The sequence below is a fragment of the Parasteatoda tepidariorum genome, chromosome 1, assembly GCF_043381705.1.
Source record: "Parasteatoda tepidariorum isolate YZ-2023 chromosome 1, CAS_Ptep_4.0, whole genome shotgun sequence".
NCBI lineage: Eukaryota > Metazoa > Arthropoda > Arachnida > Araneae > Theridiidae > Parasteatoda > Parasteatoda tepidariorum.
In genome coordinates this window covers 51,268,813-51,291,215 of record NC_092204.1, presented here as the reverse complement: position 1 = coordinate 51,291,215, position 22,403 = coordinate 51,268,813, and the positions used below count along the sequence as shown (strand labels likewise).

General features: G+C 27.2%; 1 protein-coding gene across 3 annotated transcripts; it reads left to right on the top strand.

Annotated features, from left to right (window-relative positions):
* LOC107445439 (actin nucleation-promoting factor WASL) lies at positions 1-21,433 on the top strand. Of its 3 annotated transcripts, none has more exons than XM_016059826.3 (14): positions 1-121; positions 3,322-3,441; positions 5,200-5,340; positions 5,513-5,599; positions 7,339-7,438; positions 9,591-9,653; positions 9,770-9,881; positions 10,520-10,562; positions 10,730-10,883; positions 13,803-14,185; positions 15,746-15,841; positions 16,261-16,366; positions 18,702-18,765; positions 21,171-21,433. In XM_016059826.3, exons 2-13 carry the CDS (start codon positions 3,331-3,333, stop codon positions 18,746-18,748), a joined length of 1,443 nt encoding a protein of 480 aa, XP_015915312.1. In that variant the 5' UTR covers positions 1-121; positions 3,322-3,330; the 3' UTR covers positions 18,749-18,765; positions 21,171-21,433. The 3 variants fall into 3 exon arrangements, with proteins under 3 accessions (XP_015915312.1, XP_015915313.1, XP_015915314.1); XM_016059827.3 differs by having other exon boundaries at positions 27-131; XM_016059828.3 differs by lacking the exon at positions 1-121 and adding an exon at positions 252-560.
* Positions 21,434-22,403: the final 970 nt, after the last annotated feature.

Genomic DNA, 22,403 nt, shown 5'->3' with positions numbered 1-22,403 from the left:
CTCGGCCATCATGACATAAAAAATGAAAACAAGTGAAATGAAGATAGTTTTCTCCTCATTGTTTGTTTATTTTTTGACCTGAATTAGTGTTTGGCACTTAAAATCTTGCCTTGATATTAAAGTAAGATAACGTTAGTAATTTTTTGATTCAAGCTCTAAAAATTCGATAATTTCTCAGACATTGATTTGTATAATTTTGCCCCTTCGTATAGACATTTTTTTAAAATCTATTTTAACTAATATGTATCAATAATTTGATTCGGTTTTCTGGACGGGATGTGGGCGTTTGGTTTGGTTTTGATAAATTACTTTTATTTACGAATTATATTTATATGTTAATACTATTTCATATCATCAATACAGCAAAGTTATTCTGAACTTTAAAAAATACCTAATTTATTGCTGTTGCAATCTTGAAATTGTAATAACTCATACGATTTATCAAAATTCCTAACCGCCTGAAATATATTACTCATGGTTATATACAAATAGTTAAATGCTCCTTTTATAGTTAAAATTATAATTTGTACTGTAATGTTAGAGTAAACAAGTAATAAAAGGTAAATAAAAATCACAAGCATATTTATTGCTTTATAAATGCTCAATGATTTTAGTTGAAATCATTTAGAATTTTTCGTGTTTTCTGTCGTGTAGAAAAAATGCTTTTGAAATGTTTCAGATTTGATTTAAGTGTCATTTTTCAATGACGTGAGAATCGATGTGCTGAAATATGAGATCTGTTGTAATAACTTATTAAATTATGCCAACTATTTTTCTTTTAAGCTTACTTGGCATAATTTATTAAACTTAAGAAATCAGTTATCAATTAAAAGTATAATTGTTCTAGATGATTTTTTGTCTAATGAATCTATTAAAATAAATGACGAATTTTATAAAGGTTTTCTTGTCTTGTCGATAAATTTGTTTTCATTGTCTGTTGTGGGAATAAGATGTTTTAATGACTTAAAACATAGTAGGATCATGCAAATATATTTATTTACAAACATGTATCAATAATGTTGCTGGAATCATGACTAATTTATTTCTATTTATTTATAAGATTTGATATGCTTATGGCAAATTGCGATAAACTTTTATTTTAAATTTATGTTGGTAGGTTCCTTAAGTTTTTAACTGCAAATATTTTTTTTGATGAATACCGCATGAATAGCTAAGATACTAAATTTTCTAACTAAAGTGATTAAAATAAATATTAAATTATTACAAATTAATCACTGAATAAATAATATCGTCATTGTTTTATGCTTGGGGAACAATCTCATGAATTTACAAAGTTTTTAAATATTTGAGTTAGTTTACAAGTGAAGAATGAATTATTTCAATATGGAAATATAAAAAATAAATAAAAAATTTCTTCTTCAAATTATTTGCAGGAACTATTTATTTCATAAGTTTTAAATGTTCATAAAATTAAACGGTTGTGATTGAAATGTGTTTGTTTAACAGTAAGTAAATTATATACCTACATACAACTAATGGAAAATTCTAATTTTGCAGTTCCATGTCACTTTTCCCAACATATAGTCCTTTTTCATTAATTAATTTTGAATGTTCAATAATAATTTATGTTAATTTCCTCTAATTATTTCTCTGGTTTAAACCTTCATTCAGGACTGAGTTTTTCTGCTTTTTAGGGGAATTCAGATTTTTTTTCTATTTTATATGAAGAAATACTGTGCTTTCGAGCAATTCTACTTTTTCGAAGTCTTGAATAAAACACAATTTTTCATGCTTTTGCTTATCTATGAAAATGGAATTTAAAATTACATACAAATTATTTAAAATCACACATCATTATAATAATTTACATGATTTGAAATTACACATTGCGATTCGTATTCACGAAATTTAAAATTATACTGCATGATTCATATTCAGGTTGAAGGAACCCTCTCATATTAAATTGAGGACAACTATGACAAAATCAAACAAACATTTATTACCAACTGAAACATAACAATAAGATAAAAAACCGAGAAAAGTTAAGTGTGAGTGTGCTCAGAGCAATGTTTGAAGCTTCTTAAATACTGAAGAAAGGTACAAGGTTGCCGATCCTGTGTACGTCATCCTGCTGATTCCTTTGGCGACTACGCACCATGCCTGGCTCCACAAGGTTATTTAATTGCACATCTGGATTAGTATTCCTCAAGTAAAAAAATCAGACATTGAGAATGGTTTTTACACGTTTAACCAAATTCATGTATCAATATTTTTTTTATTAAAAAGTTGATAATAATCTATGGGTATATGCTACTTGTATTCTTTTTTTTTGCATGCTTTTTCAGGTATAATTGTATCATTATTTAAATGTGGTCTGCTCATAACATAGTTGAATTTCTATTTTCATTTTTTGTTTGTTTTTTACTTAACTTATCTCTGGAGATGAATGTTATCAAACTTTAAAATAAATAAATAATCGCAATTTTAAAAATATGTTTTTAAAATATATTGTGTAAAAATATTTTCTACTTAAATCATTGATTTAAAAAAATAGCTGATTAGAATTAATAATATTTTTAAATAATCAAGTGATTTATGCCAACCCTAATATTAACTGAATCTTAAAAATTATATTAAAAAAATGGGAATCAATTTGGAAAAGAGAGGAGATTTAGATTTTTGTATCTATGTTGATATGGTTTCCAATTTTTGATAAGAACTAAAAATGAAAGTATGACTAAGCTACTATTCATTAATAAATAATCTCAAGAAACTGAAGTAGTAAATATACATGATAAACGTAAATTGAATGAAGCTACGATGCATTTTTCCAAACAAAGGAGAGAAAAAACCCATATGCTAAGCTTCAATCTTGATTATTTCAGTTGGCAAGAATAGCTGCATTGTAATACCCTTGGTAATGATCTTTATCATCTCACATCCATAAAACGAAAATAATTAAATAAAATTTTTCAGATTAATTTCTATTCCTTAGAATCTGTCCATTAAGCATTTTAAATTTCTGAGCTTTTGATTAAGAAAAAAACTAAGCAGCTGTAACAAAGTTATAAAATTAATGATGCATGGTAAAGTTAATATTTTTTTTGTAAGATTTAAATATCAGAGTTTTTTTAAAATTATAATCTATGTATCTAGCTGTTAAAAGTCAGTATTTTCTTTAAAATATTTAAAATAAGTAGAAATCACATGTAAAAGGCTTTTTAAAGAGCTACATTTTCCTGTTGCATTAAACAAAGTTTTCTTATTTTTCACTCAAACCTTGGATGAACAAAAAAATTTGAAGCTTAATTTGATTGAATTTAGTTTTTACATTTAATTGATTTTGTTTGAAAACTTTAGGTTCTCCTGATGAAACCAAAAATGACATCAGAATCTAAAAAAGTGCAAAATTTTCCAAGTAATCTTTTGAGTCCTGAGGAGAATCAAAAAATATTTTACAGTTTGGGAAAACAGTGCACGGTAAAGTATAGTTTCAACTTTTTTAAATAAATTTTTTTATGTGATTTCTTTTTTGATTTTAAAGATTTCATTTTATTAGATTTATTTCTGTTTAGCATGTTAATTTTAAATTTTCTTATTACATTCTTAACCCTATAGTTATGTTTTACACTATCTAATCATATGTGATTAAATTGTTTAAAAAATGTTATGTTTTTAAAATTGCTGCTGTTTATTTTATGTTCCTTTAATATACAGCTGAATAACATAATTGAAGGAGATACATATTAATAACATAACATATAATAACAATAACATAATTGAAGATAACATCTGAAAAACATAATTTATAATTGAACAATTATATAATTTAAAAACCCAGGTAATTGAATAAAATATTTTCCAAGCAACAATGTTAAGCTTAAGCAATCTGAATTGTTAAAAAAAAAAAAAATATGCAATAATCTGTGTAGTACATGTTTGTAGATTTTTTTCCTAATAATTTTATACATGTCTTTCTTTTTTGGCAGTCATCATTAAAATTGTTCATGTATTAGACCTGTTACAATATTCTTTACTGACTTTTTGAAGATTGGCATTATTTTATGATTTTGTTTAAAATTGTTTCATTCTCAAACATGTTTATATATCAGATTGCAATTATTTTTAACAATTAAAGTCATAAATTTCTGATCTAAAATTATCAACTGTATAATTTCTTTACTTTAAATTTTTGAGAAAAACTCCTTAACTGGTATTGGACAATTTTTAAAAGTTGTCCAATGCCGTTACTCTAGATTTTATAAATTGAAGCCCTTATTTCCCAAGTTTTTTTTTAACAGCACTGTGCAGCAATAATACACTATAGTCAAAAGCTTATTAAGAACTTAAAGAAATGATAAAACAAAATCAAAAACATTTAACTTTTAAAATTTAGGATAATAAGTAAAGACTGAGGAGGATTCTTAAAATGTAAAGCTTTTTTTCTTTTGAAAGTTATTATCATTGAGTGATTTTATTTTGTTTATTGAAATCTTAATTGTTTTGTATCTTACGTTTGTTTATTAAAGTGTATTAACTTCTAAAATTCAGGATAATAAGTGAAGACTGAGGAGGATTCTTAAAATGTAAAGCTTTTTTTCTATTGAAAGTTATTATCATTGAGTGATTTTATTTATTGAAATCTTAATTGTTTTGTATCTTACGTTTGTTTATTAAAGTGAGTTTGGAAATTCAGGCCAAATTTTAATTTTTGTTCTATTTGTGCAAAATTAAAACAATAACTTCTGCACCAAAAACAGCTGACAGTTCAGAGTTATTAAAAATAAAGTTCTATGAAAAAAAAACAACAACAGATTTTTATTATTGAATAATATTTTGAGTATAGTTTTGACATTCTCTAACGGTTTTTGCATTTTGGTGAGCAGGATTGTCTGCCCAGATTATACAGTTTAAGGCTAGAAGTCTAGAGTTTATGAGAATAAGCACAAAATCTCTCACCATTTGAAGAATGAGATTAGTGAAATTTTGTTGATATCACTCAAACTCATTCAAAACTGTCATATTTGTTTAATGCATATTTGTTGAATTAAAGACATAAGAGTGTGTACATCGCAGCTAAGTCACTTTTTGCAATGCTGTTCTATAAATAACCTAATGCTAGATACTTAATGAATCAGTTGAAAATTCTCAATCTTCTTTTCTACATAAATTACTTTGTGTTTGAATTTTGAGGCGCCTTGTACATGCCTTATTTTAGACAACATTTGTTTTCTTTAGACTCTTGCAACAACTGTTGTTCAACTGTATTTGACCGAAGAACCTCATCATTCAGCATGGTGTAAGAAATGTTGTGGAGTTATATGCTTTGTGAAGGATAATGAGCGTCGTGCTTACTTCATAAAATTGTTTGATATGGATGTAAGTTAGATTAGACTTAAATTTATCTTTAATTATTATGTGATTGTAAATACTGTGTGAATTTACTTGTAGTTGTTTCATTTTATGCTTTTTATTATTGTAAAATGCATATTATAATAAATATTTCTTTTTGTTAAATATCAAAAGTGAAAGTTCATAACTTTTTTTTCAGAAATCAGCCTGGATTTGGGAGCAAGAGTTATATACACCCTTTGTATACAAACCAACTTGTACATTCTTCCATGTTTTTGAAGCTGATGTAAGTTTAATTCTGCCTAATAATTTAAATAAGTTTATTTTTTTTTTAAATACATAGAGTTAGTTTTAGTGTTAATCTTTTAAACTAGATACTATTCAAACTAGCATTTTAAATAAATTATTTTTATTTCAAAAAAATTATATTAATTTTTTCATTCATAATTTCATAAAATTCTCATGCTTTAATATATATATATTTTTTTACATTAACATGAAAATAATGATTAAATATAAAGTTGTCATAAAATAATTTCTTTCCAGACATTTATGGCTATTAATCTTAGAATAGAACTTAGTTTTGTTAGGCTTATAAAAGTATAAGAAAATAAAAACTTAAAATACTATTTCAAGAAAGTTATAATTTGTTATTTAATACTATATTAATCAAAACAGTTCATGTATCAAAGTCTTATGCTATATAATGGGTATTAATGTATGAATTAAAAAAAAAAAAAATTCTTTGTTTTTAATCTCAATCTTTTGTTTCATTGATTTGTTTGAAATGAATTTGTCATAATGCTTAGTTTGATGTCTTTTTTAAAATTATTCATTACAACTTTTTATTTCAGTAGTAAATTTGGATGAAAGTTTTAGTAAAATTTATTACATATATCTTTAAAGTACTGAAACTATGTTAATATTCATTTCCAGTGTCTTAAAAATATTTTAAACTTTTTCTCAGAAGCCAATACACTTTTCAAAGACATATATAAATAATAATTTGAAAATAAAATTTTATGTAAGCTTTTTAAATGCATATAATAATGAAGGCTTAAATTTAATTGAAATTTATCATTTTTTAAAGGGTTTTTTGGGTTTAAGTTTTAATAAGTGTGATGGAACTTATTTACTCAAAATATATAAAATGACATCATACCAATCATTTAATTCTTTAAGATATTATATTGAATAGCATATTTAGTATCTTTCCTTATAAAATGCTGTAAATAAATTTGAATTTTAAATCTTTCAAAATTGATTTTTGTTTTAATATTTTTAAATAATTCAGCCAGTTTTTAAATTAACAAAGTATTCCTTTTGAGTTCTGCCATATTGCATAATTAAGGTAAAATATTCAGTACTAATGACAGGGTGCATAGCGTTTTTAAAAAGTGCTTAAAGGTGCTTATTTTTGATTTTCATTTTTTAAAAGCCCTTAAAGGTGCTTTTTTCATTGGGCGTTTTTTAAAAAGTGCTTAACTTTCCCTTTTTCAAAATGAGATTTTTCCTTTGCTATGTTGATTTTCACTTCGAATTATGCTAAAAGTCAAAGTTCACATTGTTCTATTCAATGTTTTCACAATTAATTCAACCCCAATCTATTTCGACGTATTGTCAGTCCGTAGCGTATGAAAATGCCATTTTGTTTTACATGATTCAAAATCTCATGATTTTTGACAATTGTCAAAAACAATGCCAATAGATTTTTTTTTGACATGGCGGTTAAAACAAGATAAAACCGTCAATTGTCAAAAACTTCCCAACCCAGCCTGATTAATATTTTTTTAAAGTGCTTAAAAATATTTTTTGAGTGCTTGAAAAGTGCTGAAAAGGTGCTTATTTTTTGTTGAATAATTTGGCTATGCACCCTGAATGATGTTAAAAAAAGCACCTTTATCTTATAAAATAAATTTAAGAAATATATATAATAAAAATGACCTTCTGTTACTTTTTTTATTTTTAATCTACTTATAATTTTTGCTACTTTATTCACTGAATTCATACTTTGTTTACCCACAGAATTGTATGGCTGGTTTAAATTTTGCTGACAATGATGAAGCTATGAATTTCAAATCAGCTGTTCAAAAGAAACTTCAAATGAGAGATGAAAGGAAGAGAGGTACATAATTTAGAAATAATGTTTATTAGTATCAAGAAATATGAAATTTGAACTTATTTGCTAGTTTAACAATTGTAAACACTTGCTTTATAAATTTGTGCAATACTGTTTTTTTTTTATTACAATAATTTTCAATAAGTTGATTTGATATCTTTCTATTATATCTTGTAAACTTTCAGAAAATCTTAAGCTTCTAAGTTAAATGTCTTATTAAGCTGAAATATTAAATTCATGGTGTAATTAAGATACACACTTAAACTTTTGAGTTACTGAAATATAAGAGTTTATTACTCGTGATGTCATTCAATCAATATCTGATAAAGTAAACAATAAATAGGAAATTCATTAATTGAATCATGTCTGTGATCAAATTTTTTTTGTTTGATATTTTTAAGATGTCTATTTCTGTTTTAAAAACTTAATTTGTATGTTTCTTCTAAAATATTCTCTTTTTAAGCTTGAGCAGGGTTTCTTTATTGAATTTCACCCAATAAAAGGTTTGATAAGCAAAAAACAACCAAATCTTATTCCAAGGTCCTTTGAAAGTTAGAATTAAAATTTTTTTGCTTTTATACTCTTTATTCTTATGACTACCATTGTCTTAACTTGTTTTTCTTCAGTGTAGTTTTCAAATAAGTTTATTTTATTAATATCCTAAACAACTGATTCATATATTAAATGTGCAACCCTAAATGTTCAATTGTATAATGTTGCAATATTAAACTTGACTTAGAAGACAATGTAACTCCTATATCAATTATCAGGATCACATTCCTAGCTGACTTTTTATGTGTCACCGAGAATAAAGTTAACAAAACACTTTCCTGGTTAACTTGTCTATTATAGATTTCAAACCTCTAATCACTCTAATATTGGGGAGTACTTTCTTTGAATACTATGGTTGGTGTAAACTGGGAGCATTATGTGAGCCAATCAGCCATTGGCAGAATTCAGATAGGACTACTTTTTATCCAGAAATGTTAAAGAACTTTTAGCGAGAGGTTATGTTTTTATGGGAAAAGCTAATCTGTGGCTATTATTACCTATTAACAGTTATAATGTTTATTTTGGCATGTGAATGTTGATAACTCCAGTAGTAAAGATATTGTTCACTCTCTTGGTGGAGAACCAAGATTGGAAGTTTGGTTCTGGCACTCTATTAAACAACCTGCATGTATATGCAGAAAGACCTCACTTTGGTTGTGTGTGGAAGTTTGTAGGGAGGGGTTATCAGGTTCTGTGGGCAGTTGACTGACGGGGATCAAAATTATGTGTTATGGCTTTTAACAGATAGAGTGATGAGAAACAGGGTTAGGTGCTTAGTCATTGATGGATAGTGACTGAGAATTCACAAGTAACATTTATATAATGAAAATGTTAATAAACAATGATAGTTTCTAGAAATGAACTGTCCTTTCTACCATTCAATTATATTCTGAATAAGCAGTTACTCGTCTTTAAAACCATTTACTTTTTCTGGATAAGTAGTAGCCCAATTAGAAGTAAACACTTTATGATTCTGTAACCCCTTCCTCCTGCTCCCGTGAAAATGACGAGGTGAGGTTTCGTCCTCTATTTCTCACTCCCGTGATATTCCCGGGCTGGAGTGTTCAGTAGTAACGCGCCAATAAGAATAAAACTAATTCATTTCTTTTGCCCGGAAAACATTTTATTTCTCATTTTACACACCAGATGGCAGTACCAGGATATTTTTAAGGTAATTGTAGATAGTTAGTTTATTTTAAACTAGATGTCAGCACTAATCAAATACGTGTATAATATATGTGTGTGTGTAAAAAAAAGACACTTTTATGACCGTTTTCTTGAAAATTAACCGACTGTAAGGGGTTAAGCCATCTTAGCTTCTGTAAATTAACTGTGAATTTTAAATGAGGATTTATTTATTATGTTTTAAAGTTCTCTTATTGTTTTCTTCCTATAATCATAAATTATGCAACATACTAAGATTTTTTTAAATAACAATTTATTCTTATACATTGTTTTGTATGTTTTAAAATTACTGAACATGTTATTCTTATAAATGTTTTAATTTATGTAGACTTCTCAAATACCTATTCAGTTACATTATGTCATAAATGTTTATTTAATGTGATTTTCACCATTACTATTTAATTTGCATATTTCCTTATAGAAAGAAAACGTGTGCAACAAAACAGCCTTCAACCTTCAAATGCTGGGATTAATATCGCTGCTAGTGAGTTTGCATTGTTGTTTTTGGAACATTTTAAAAACTGTTTTTTTTTCTGCACCATAAAAAGCTTACTTTTATATATTATAATAAGATTGCTTAAATATTTCCTGAAATTACAGAAGCGAAATCACAATCGACTCAATCGCTTGCTAATGGTAAAGATACAAAAAAGGACAAGAAGAAAAAGAAAAAGTTAACAAAGGATGATATAAGTACTCCAACAAATTTTATGTGAGTTTTTTGTTTGTAAAAGTAGTATTTTAAAGTACAAAACTTTAATACGATATATAACTTGCACTTTTTGGTTTGTCTAAAACAAATGTTTATTTCCTTTTTAATTTAATTATAACCAATTACTCATATTTTGTTTTATAAAAGAAAAAAAAATCGAAATATTTTGAGGGATATAAATTTCGAATAAATGAATTTATGACACAGATGACATACTTAAGATTTTTTTTAAATTGATAAAAATATTTTTTAAATTAGCTTTTTTTCACTAATTATTCAAAAACAACTTTTTTCCTCCCTATCACTTATGAGACGGTTTATAAATAAATTCATTTCACACAGTAAAAAACATATACTAAATAGTAAAAGGTGTTTATCCTTTCTCTTTCATTTCATAATTGATGTTGCTATTAACTTAATAAATGTAGTTAATTCCCATTTTCTAAAATAGAGAAATTTCCATAAGCAACAGTTTTCAATCATTGTATATATATATAGTATTAAACATTTCATGTAATGTTACATTTTCCCATTGATATTAAAATGTTAACTTAGTTATATAAAATGGAAAAGTTTTTGTTATTAAGCTATAATTGTTATTACTCTAAATATATTAACTTTTTTCAAACTTTTTTTAGGCATGTGCAACATGTTGGATGGGATCCTAAAAAAGGCTTTGATGTAAGTTAATAAGTTTTTTATTTTTATAAATGTATATTTCAAATGTATATTTCATATAAATGTATAAAGTCATTTTCTCAGTCAACTTCTACACTAAATTGTTTTTATAATATACTGTAGTTTTTTTTAACATTAATATAATGTCCTTTTTTTTTTGTTTTAAACAGATCGAAAATGTGGATGAAGATTTAAAAGTATTCTTCACACTAGCTGGAGTGTCAGATAAAGAATTAAATGACCTTGAAACTCGAAATTTTATCTATGACTTTTTAGAAAATCATGGCGGTGTTGAGAAAGCTAAACAGGAAATTGCTGAAAAATGTAAGTCTTTTTCAAATAAATAAATATAAAAATTCAACTCGAAGCTCTGTTTATAAAATTTTACAGTAAAAATGTTACACTGAAATTGCAGGGATAAGAAAATGAATGCACCTCGTAGCTAAATTTTTATATGAATACTTTTCTCTTTTTAGTTTTGTTTTTTGAAAAAATGTCCCACCTTTTCAAAAAGAATATGATGTGATTTTTCAGAAAAGTCTAAAATTTTTCTATATCTTCATTTTTTTTAATTGATGTTTTATCATTGTAGTTGCTGTTAGTTTAAAAGATTTTTAGTATATTTAGATACAAAAAGTGCTATATTTGGATACTAGAGACGAATAAGATGAATATTTTCAATAATTATGTTATGGAAAAGAGAGTAATACTCTTATGCCGTTATCATGTTGCTTTATTTTTTGCTATAGATGTTTCAGGATTATGAAATTTTTTTACTCATAAAGTGACACTCTAAATAAACTTTTCATATTAGTCTAAAATTAAATAATTTTATTTTTTGCTGGAGTAATGAATTGGATAAGAAATAAATAAAAGTATTAATTAAATGTTAATAAAATGTTCCCTGAATGTGCAATTTTTTTCTCTTATTTATTTATTTAATTTGCTGGCAAAATTTTTTTACATCAGCGGTTCCCAAATATTTTTTTTACTATGGAACTATAAATTATCAACCTTCTTAGAACAAAAACCTCAAGCTTATTGAATAAATTTCATTAGTGATTGTAAATATATTATTCAAAGATGGACTTGAATATTTAATGAATGGATGAAATATGAAAGTTTTTCATTCTTTCTTTCTATCAATACTAGTCTTTGAACTTAGTTTTATGTCTGAAACTTGAATTTACAGGTCTGGAGCGACATCTAGTATAGTACATATTTGAATTTACTGCATGCATAAACTGAAAATAAATTATCTGAAATATGGTTTTCGTTGAAATAAAAATGAAAATTGGCAAAAATAATTATCAGGAAATGGCTATCAGCAAAACATACTTCATTGTAATTTTTATTTGTTGCAAAATACTACTGCAATTTCTTATTTATGCATTCATTATTCATTCAATATAGTCTTACTAGAAAATAGATTTTTTAAAATTTTACTTTATTTTTGCAGAAGTATTTTATTTAAATAATAATTTTTTAAAAATACCAGAAATATTAAATAAATAAGAGATAACTATTTAGGTATAAATTTAATAACAGGTTTTGAAAATTATAACTGATTTAAAACGTCCTATCTCTCGGAACCCCTGAGACTCATATATGAAATCCTAAGGTTCTGCGAAACACCATTTGGAAACCTCCGCTCTTTGTAATCCTTTAATAAAAATCAGTCATTTTAGATTGGTTTTAAGAGCAATATTATAAATTACGTTCTTAATGATTATGTGCCTAGCCTACTCAAGTTTTGTTTCTAAAAGAAACCAAAAACCACTCATCAATGGTTTTATGCATTTGATACTGATTTCTCAAAGTGTTGATTTTTAATAAGACAATATTTGTACAGTTTAATTGGGCAATATTTAATGTCATTTTAACATTCATACGGCATAAAATCTATAGATGTTACATTTAAAGGGGAGCGTGAAATTGTGAACAAGAACTCACATCACTCATTTTTGTTAAAATAAAAACGTTTAAAATAAGCAGTTGACATGTTCTTATATTATTTATTTTTATATCTTTTCTTCTTATGTTTAATTAAAAAAATTAAATATGCAGTTTGCTATTGATGATTTTGTTTTGCAAATTTTTTAGTTTAATTTTAAGGGGTCACAGTACCCAAAAAATGACAAAAATACCAAATTTTTTTTTATTGCTTATAATAAAACTTCAAAGTATTTCAAATGTACAGAAAAAAATTCATCTCCCTATCTACATTTCTTAAAAAGTTATGAATGATTTTAAATTGTTCTAATACAGAAACTTGCCCAGCAGTCTGACTTTAAAGTGCTTTTTCGCATAGATGATAATTTTGTGTCTTAATCTTAATTAAATCCCTAAGGATTTTTTTCTATTTAAGATAAAGCTTTGAAGTAAACTTTTTTATCTTGAGTATAATACACTTATTTAAACTGTGCATGGAATAAGCATTTTATGAGGTATTACAATTTTTACGGCATGTTATATATACCTATCAGGAATTTTTACTCTTTTTTTTCTACTTTTTTACAAAATAATCTATAAAAAATATTCTAATTGATATATCAACAAATGAATGCACAAAATTGTTAAGATAAATATTGCAAGCACTATGAAAAAAACTTTTTTTGAAAATATGTTAAAATAAAAAAGCCTTAGGGATTTAAAAATTTAGAATTTTTTCAACTTTTTTTAAAATTTAAAAAAAATTAAACAGTTTAATTACTTTTTGAAGATAAATTATTGATTATAACTTAAATGAGCATGTAAGGCATCCTCAAAATGAATGATTATACCTTTATTTTAAAAAATTGTTGCAAAGGTACTGTGACCCCTTAAATTGAAAAACATTGATGCTGTTTGAAATAAGTCCAACTTAAAAGCTTAGATTTTAAAAGAAATATTAGACATTTACACTTTCAAAAAACAAATTACTTGAATCTTTTTCATAAAATTTGAATAATGCTAAAAAGTTGAAAAATAATAACAAATTAATGCATCTGACTAATGTCATTAAAACACATAGCTAATGTTAAAAAGTAAAAATATGAAATGATCTATAATGAAGTGCTGTATTTTTTACTGTAATATATATTTGTGTAATATCTTAAGATATAACAAGAGGGTTGAAAGTATGTTCTTGAAGTTAGACATTTGTGCATACCATACATGAATTAATGTTTGTATTTTAATATTCTGAAATAGTTAATAGTCTTTTATGATTTATTATTTTTGTATCAAATTTTTTTCCTTCAGGTACTCCTCCACCAGTCCCCACTAGAGAAGTACCTCATACGCCTCGTACCCCACGGAATACACAAACAAGATCTGCTGCACCTCCACCCCCGCCTCCTCCACCTTCTGTGCCTCCTGTTTTTCAGCAATCGTCTAATCCCGTTTCTCATCGATCTGTCCGAGGTGGAGCAGAAGCCAGTCCTGCTCCTCCTCCACCACCACCCCCGCCACCTCCTCCTGCCCCATTAGGTGGATGTGTACCTCCTCCACCCCCTCCCCCTCCGCCAAATGTTATGCCAGAAGCCAAACCTGCATCCAATCCTGCTTTTACGAAGCAGCAGGCTCCACCAATCGACAACAGATCAGCTTTGTTAGATCAGATTAAAAAAGGCAAGGAACTTCACGTAAGTATTTGTTTTTGATAATTTGTTACAAGCATAGATTCTGAATCATTACCTGACTTCATTGACTTCCAAAGTTGGCTTCATTTATTTATATTCCTTTGGATACTTTGCATGGCTTTCTCCTGACTTTTTAGTTGCATTACAATATTATTTTCTCTTGCACATGCAGTATAACACACTTTCTGTTCATTTATTTATATTCCTTTGGATACTTTGCATGGCTTTCTCCTGACATTTTAGTTGCATTACAATATTATTTTCTCTTGCACATGTAGTATAACACACTTTCTGTAAGCAGAATTGGTAGCCATAATGATGAAACTGAAATATTCTAGTTGTAATGAAAAGGGGAATGAAACATTGAAAATAGCTGCAAATCTAAGTGAAACCACTTCAAAAAATAATTTTTTTATTTGTCACTTTCGGTATTAAAATTTAAAAAAAAGACAAAAAAGAAAAAAAACCTCTCTGGAATTTACTTTGATTAACCAAGAGTATTAGGATAAATGAGCTACAGATTATTGAAGTTCTGCTATAAATATCTATGTTCAAAATTATAAGAGCTGCCTCATGTTACATCCAAGGTTTGCAAGTTTTTGACAATTGACAATTTTATACAATTTTAACCATGTTTTTATCTGTCATGTCAAAAAACCCTTTTCGACAAGTGTCAAAAATTCAAAATTTTGGTGTAAGGATTATTATTAGCTATTAGAAATATGAAGTACTTATAAACATGCATATAAAATTACAAGTGATTGATTAATTATGTTTTTGAATTATTTTGACTTTAAACTCATATTTATGTTACGTCACGTTAAACTTATGTTTTGACAATTACTACCAAAAACCTAAATTCTGGTGTAGAAAATTTGCAATTTATCTGAACCATTAATTTGTTAAATTATTGAAAATCAAAATCGAAAAACAATCAGCTTAATAAAAGAAGAACACTCAGCAATCATGTTATACATTCTATGTAAAATCAATTTTTATTTACTCCCATTTTGACCCCTCCTTTCCCTGAAGCATGCGGTTACAAAAAAACAATTTTGAAGCTCTCTGTACTCCAAGTTTATTTTTCAGTTTTGTATGAATAAGATGGAAATTCAAAACTATTCTTTCTATTGATGCTGAGCAGCATAGACAAGAATGTAGACGTACTAATACTATAAGAATGAAATAACATGTAGCTAGGCAATTTATTCTAATAACTGAACTGAATTATAGTAATTTAGTTAAACTCTTGAATTGTGATTGATTGAAAAAATTATTTACTCTCTTGAACAAACATTTATCTTTTTTGTAAATTATAATTAGTTCACTAATCAGGGAACATATTAGAGTCATGATTTATTGGAAATATTCAGGCACATATAAGCAGGAGTGCAGAAATATAAAATGTGTTTACTCTGCTAGACACTAAACTATTTTTATACTTATCTACTACGTCTCAGGAAAAATTGGAATGTTTGTTTTGTACAATAGTTTTATTGTAATTTGTTTACTGGTTAATAGTGTAATAATTTAGTAGTAATATATTGTGTGGCTATTTTTCAGCATGTTGAAATCAATGGTAATGATGCTCCCAAAGAAGTAAATGATGGTCGTGGAGCTCTTTTAAATCAAATTAGACAAGGAGTTGTTTTAAAAGCCGTAAGTATAAGAGCAATTTTACTTGTACATTATTTTAAAAAAGTTTTTTAAATTTTTCATTTTTACACTAATCACTATTAACTTAGGTATGAACAGCAACTAATGTTGTCTCACTTCACTTCAGCTGAGTTTTAACTATGGATATTTTATTGCAAAAAAAACAAACATGATTTTCATTAAAAAAAACCTTTTAAATCTTATGTTCTTAATATTAAACTCGACAATCAAAGTATTTTATCCATGCTTTCTATTATTATCTTGTTTCATTATTGGTGCATTTCATATAATTAAGTGTTTCCTTTTATTATTTTTTTCAAGGATTTATTTGAAACTTTGTTGTATAATTTTTCTTTTATTTATTCCTTAAAAAAAAGCTGTAAATAATTTTTGAGGTATTTGAGAGTTTATGCATTTTGTAGGTTTCAGAAGATTCTCGTCCGGCTCCATGTGCTGCACCAATGGATGGTTTGGCAGGTGCTTTAGCTCGAGCTCTACAGGAAAGAAATAGAGCCATTCACCATACAGGTAATAAATAGTAGATAGATTAACCTGTATGCAATCAGGGGCCAAATGTAGCCTCCAAATGATAAATGTGTGGCATTTTCTCTTCCTAACAAAAATTAAATAAATCATGGCCATAAAAAAACTACAAAACTAGCATGGGAAATTTAACAATAGCCTTTCAAACTAATTTTAATACACTTTTTAAAAAGCACCAAAATTATAAAATTAAAAGCCACAATGGTTCAGTGGTGAAGTCACTGGGCTGTCATTGTGCAGAACTGGGCTTCAATCTCTAGTGGTGGCAAGAAGTCCACCCGGCTTCAGATCGATGGGTATCAGCTTGTCTGGGAAGTAGAGGCGGCTTGTGCACAGTGCTGACCACATTGCCACAATCATGCCGTTGATCATGAAATTGTGGAGCTCTATCCTCCATGACCCCCCTGTTCCACAACAGGCTGTTGCTGGATTGCTTTTTTTTTTATTATAAAATCAAAATTTCTGGTATTAACTAGTTGTCTTGATGTTCTTGATTTTTCTATTAAAAAGTATTTTGCCCTAATTTGTCTTGATCTTCAGCTTTTTACATTGACATGAATTTGTATTCATGAGCAGAACATCCCATTTTCTACTAATACAAGGGCAAGTTTTAAAATACAGTAAAACCTCGATTGATTGTTTCTCATGGGATTATCATTGGAAGTGATAAATAAGAGAAAATAATTAATGCAGGTCAACATAAAAAAATGACTTGAAAATGCATAAGTAATAAAGAAGTAATGGGCATGAAAATTAATAAGCTGAAGTATAAAATATTCTGATTGAAAAGATTATCTTCATATTGTAAAACTTCTTATAGTGCTAAAGAATGAACATTTTTATTTATTTAAAATATTTGAAAATTATGGTTTTAATAGGCTCTTTTTTTTTCAATGCACGAAATGTTTTTTTGACATTTATAACAGATTGCTGTTCATTTTCTGTACACTCCTGGGTATACAGAATGTTGTTTATTGTTTCAAAGCCTTCTGCAAATGTTTGCACCGGTAATGATTCTGTTTCACCATCTTCATGGGTATTACTTAGCACTTCTGCAGGTTCTGACACAGTTTCTTGAACTATAACCTTAAATATTAAATTGAGGGATTATCGACTAAATTACTTTTGTGCAATAAAAGTGGCATATTCACTTAATTTTCATTTTGAGATTAATACAACCCAACTGAACTTGGTTACTACTGAAATTTTTTAACTTAATTAAAATTTTTAATGAAATATTGGTTTGAAAGAGTATTAACTACCTAATTGATACTACTTTTTTTTACTACAATGGTTCTATAAATATTTTTTACATATTGTCTCAAACTATTATTAGTTGGTAAGTGCTCCATTAGTAAAACTATTTTAGAAGCTGTTAAAACTTTCTTTTCTAAATAAAATAATTCTAAAATTGAAATTATTTCATTATTCTTTTTGTGATTAAATTTGCTGTTTTTTACTTAAATAGAGCAACTTTAAAAGTAAAATGTTATTTGTATATTGTTCCAAAAAATGTGGCGATTTTTGTCTTTCTTTTTCGAAAACTGTTCTCTCATATTTTCTACTTGCCCACTACAAGGTCTATACTTATTCAATGGGTTAAAAGATTTAAATTGTTTAACATTTTGAGGTTTTTTCTGTGATTAAAGCATGCTTAAAATGATTATAACTTAAGATTTTTTTTTAAATATTAAAGATGTTAATAATTTGCATAGAAAACTGAAATCATTGTGGCCTCCAAAAATTAAAATTTCTTTTCTGTAATCCTCTTCTGAAAACAATAGTGCACCCCTAATAAAAAGAATTGCAAAAATTGTGCTGAAATAATTTTTGGAATTGTATTTTATAAAGGTTTATTATTGTCAGAGTTATTTGTGAGAAGATACTTTCTGCAGCTAGTTTAGCTCAAAGCTGGTATAAGTAATGATATTAATAATATTTTCAATTCCTAGCCGAAATTTGAATAATTTTCAATTTCAACTCACAAAACTCCCATACTTTAAAAGTTTAAAAAAATGTCTGGCCACAAAGTGTTCTTAGAACTAGATGCTTTTGTGTTTGTTTCAGTGACATTGAGCATACCATAACTGGTCTAAAGACCGGTTATAGTGTGTTGTATTGTAAAGTGTTGGTATGTTTATTGTTAAAAATAAATGAGGCTGGATAATATTTGTCAAACATACATTTTAAATGCAATGCATAAAATGATTGACCATTTTTATTCCTCTTATTGTGCAATAAATTAATATTTTTATTATGATTATTAATTTGTCTTTGATGATTTATGATTATTCATTTGTATTGATGAATATTTGTTTAGATGAGAGTGGCAGTAGTAGTGATGAAGATGATGATGAGTGGGATTAGAAATCCTGGTTTTAAAGGTAAACTTTATCCTTCTCTTAACATATTAAGCGAACTGTTAATTTTTTTTAATCTTCCGGACTCATTTATTTATATTTTAATTTATTTTCATGTTGTTGCATATCTCATGTTGTTCATATTGTTGCATAAATTTGTGAAATCTGTCCCTCTAAGAAAGTATAATACTAGAATTGGGTTTTGGAAAAGATCTTGCTTCAGACAATCTAGTATATGGTCTGAGGTGGCCTGGTGGTCAGCACACTTTACACAAGTTTGAACAACCTTTTTTCCATTTGAGTAAGACAGAGAACTCAAATGTCCACTGATAAGCCTGGTGATGGCCGTCTGGTCCCGCCTACGAAACTTGAGTGATGAAACACCCCTGGTACCATTGGTGAACAGAAGGGATGGTCCAAGACTTTTCAGCTTTATTAGATCTTAAGAACTGCTCCAAATAAGTTAGTGAATCAGGTGTGTCCAACGCTTTACCAGCACCCTCTTTAACCAAAATATCTGCCATCTCATTACCATGTATATCAATGTGGGATGGTATCCATTGGAAGTGCACCTCACGAAAGAATGAAAGATGTTCCAATGTGTTAATAATTACCCTTCCTGTACTATCACCAACTTCATACCATTTAGAAAGGTGCTGAATAGAACCTCAGCTGTCAGATAGGATCTAATCAACTCCAACATCAATGGTTAGCTCACTTCTGAAGACTTAACAACAGTTTGGGGTTCCCCTAATTAATTTTGTTGTATATTAATTTATTTTCCTTGCTTACTAATAAAAATAGGTATTTTTTAATTATTTGTTCAATTCATAATTTCTTTCCCCATGATTTCCCCATTTTTTTTTAAACTGTACTCATTTACTATATGTTTTTTTTACTGTCCAATGAGAGAGGCATGTTTTTTCTGAACTTATATAGCTTTGTACATTTTGGTTGTGGTGCGTTTGCAAGGAGGACGCAGAACAGGGAAATCAGATAAAAGTCAGGGAATTTTATCAATCTGGAAAAATCAGGGAAATGTCAAGGAATTTATTTAAAACACCCAAAACGTCAGGAAGAGTTAATTAATTTGAGTTTAAAGTACTTTTTAGAACCAAAAATCTAATTTTTTTTTAAAAAAAAAATTGCTTTTTTTCTAAAAAAAGAAACCTTTTTAACTTGGAATAGCAATTATAAGTGTTTTGTAATATATTTTATTTTTAAAAATGAAGCATGGCTGAGAAATTAATAATGAAAATTCAATAAAATCAGGTGAACCAAGGTCATGAGTATTTGTGATCACCTTGGTTTAAAAAAGGGATTATATGATGGTTTTATTCAATAGTATTCTAACCCCCTTTTTACATNAAAAAAAAAACATTAAGATTTAAAGATTTTTTTTTTTTGTATCTTGTATGATTTGTTTTGAAGCAAAAATGAGCTGGAAGTGTACTTGCTTTAAAACAAGCTTGGAAAAACTTCCATGCATGTGAAAATGAGGATGAATTTATATTTTTAATCAGTGAAGTTGATATAATATTCAAATAAGGCAGTCACGTGTATGGCTGACATCAGTTTATTTCAATTTTAATTATTATTACTTATAGCAGTCATTATTTATAACTGTCTTTGCTATTCATTTTTACTATTACACTTTTATCTTCAGACTCCCAATTTTTTTTTAAAAATTTCTATTAAGCTGTTTTTAACATGCACCAATATTTCACTTGAAACTTATACCTGGGAAGGTAAAGACAGCTTGAAGGAAAGGGATAATATTTGATTGCCTTATCTGTAATGTTAGCCTCCGTTTCAGCATTTTTATAACAATGAATTAATCAGACTCAGGGTAGTAACCTGGTGGTTGTGACTTATTAGGGAACAAGCAATCTAATTTTTTTGCAAAAAAAAAAAAGGAAAGATCCTAAAAGTGCTGTAATTAAGGTGCTCTCTTACAACTCTGTAAAATTGCATTCCAAACAACTAATGAATAAAAGCCATAAATTAATGCTACAAATAAAATAAAAGTCAAGCACTGGAAAGTTAAATCTTTAGTTATGAGTTGGTTACCTTTGTTAGTTGAAAAGATAATAGAAAGTTCAGACATCCAAAAAGATCCATATTATGAAGCTGTACCCAGTTCCATCTCACCACAGATCATGATTGTTTGGGTGAGCTTGTTCATTGTATTAGTTTCCACAATACTCCTAACAGTTGTCTCTGCAAACAACAGAGCCCATGAGTCATACCCACCTCCACCGATGTATGCCCCGGAAAGCAGTTTTGCTCCATAAGTTTCGTTGGTATTGGACAAAAAAGAACATTTTTTTCAGAACTAATAATTTCAATGATGTATCCTTAATAAAAACGAATAGTATGTATTTTTAATAAAGAATATAAGATTTTTATACTGTTTAATTTTGTTTTAGGATTATCTTGTATGCATCGAGATTTTGAAGAGCTTTTTAGTCAAATCTGTGATCGTAAATATATAAATGAAGATACAGTATTAAAAATACATGAGTTGTTATGTTATCTGTAAAAATATATTTATTGTAAATTCTATCTTGTATTTTTCATATAAAGTTTGCTTTTAGTGTTAATTACTTTATGTAAATGATTTGTTCAATGTAATAGGAAATGGGAATAATATGTATATTTTTTAAAAATAATAAATTGTACATAATTACCATTTTCTTATTTATTATTTTTGTAAGTAGCAATTGTTTTCTTTTATGAAGGATTTAATAGTTAGTTTTCTTTTCAGATATGATTTTTGACTTATGGTAATTCAATTAAATTTTTAGCTTTGTTGCAATTTTTTTAGGTATTATTTATTAAAGGACTAACCTTAATTTGTGCTGATGATACTTAAAGTTAAGAAATCAGGTGCAAAAAATTAATTTTCCTGATTAATTTTATTTTTTCCTCCTGCGAATGAATTAAGTTTCTGACCCTCAAAATGTGGTACCCAACAAAACATACTTTCAAAATATTGAGTAGCCACAATCTAGAAAATACAGTGTCTATTGTTTTGTCAGGAGGACTGTCAAAACTTATGTACCTTTAATGTTAAATTCACCATGACTCTATAATTTTTAAAAAATGTTTTTAAATCACTTTTTACATTGTTTTAAATTATTGTTTTTCAACGGTGGCTGTGAACTGTTTTTGTGTAGTAGGGGGGCAGTTGGTATGTTTTGGGCGGTAGGGGGGCGATGAGTATGCTTTGTTATTCAAATATAATTTTAAAACTCCCAAATAAAATTATTAAATTAAGATTAATTTTATGAATAAAATTAATTTAAAATTAATATTAAAGAAAAAAAGATTAAATTAATATAATAAATTAAGATAATCCGATTCACCATTTGTATGAGCAATAAAACGAACTTATGCAAAGACTATTCACCAATACGAACCAGTGGTGCAGCACATAAGTCAGTTGTTTTTGCCTTGACTCATTTATGCCATTTAGCGAATAAAATTAATTAATTTTATTTATGTTAAGTGTTTTGCATTTTATGAGATTTTGAAATTGTGTTAATTTTCTCCATGTTAAGAAATAAAAAGATCCATACAAACTTTTCTTAAGTACCGTTTCAGATCTGGCATCAGTTAACCAGTTTCACTCATGACATAATGTAAATATGATAAACATA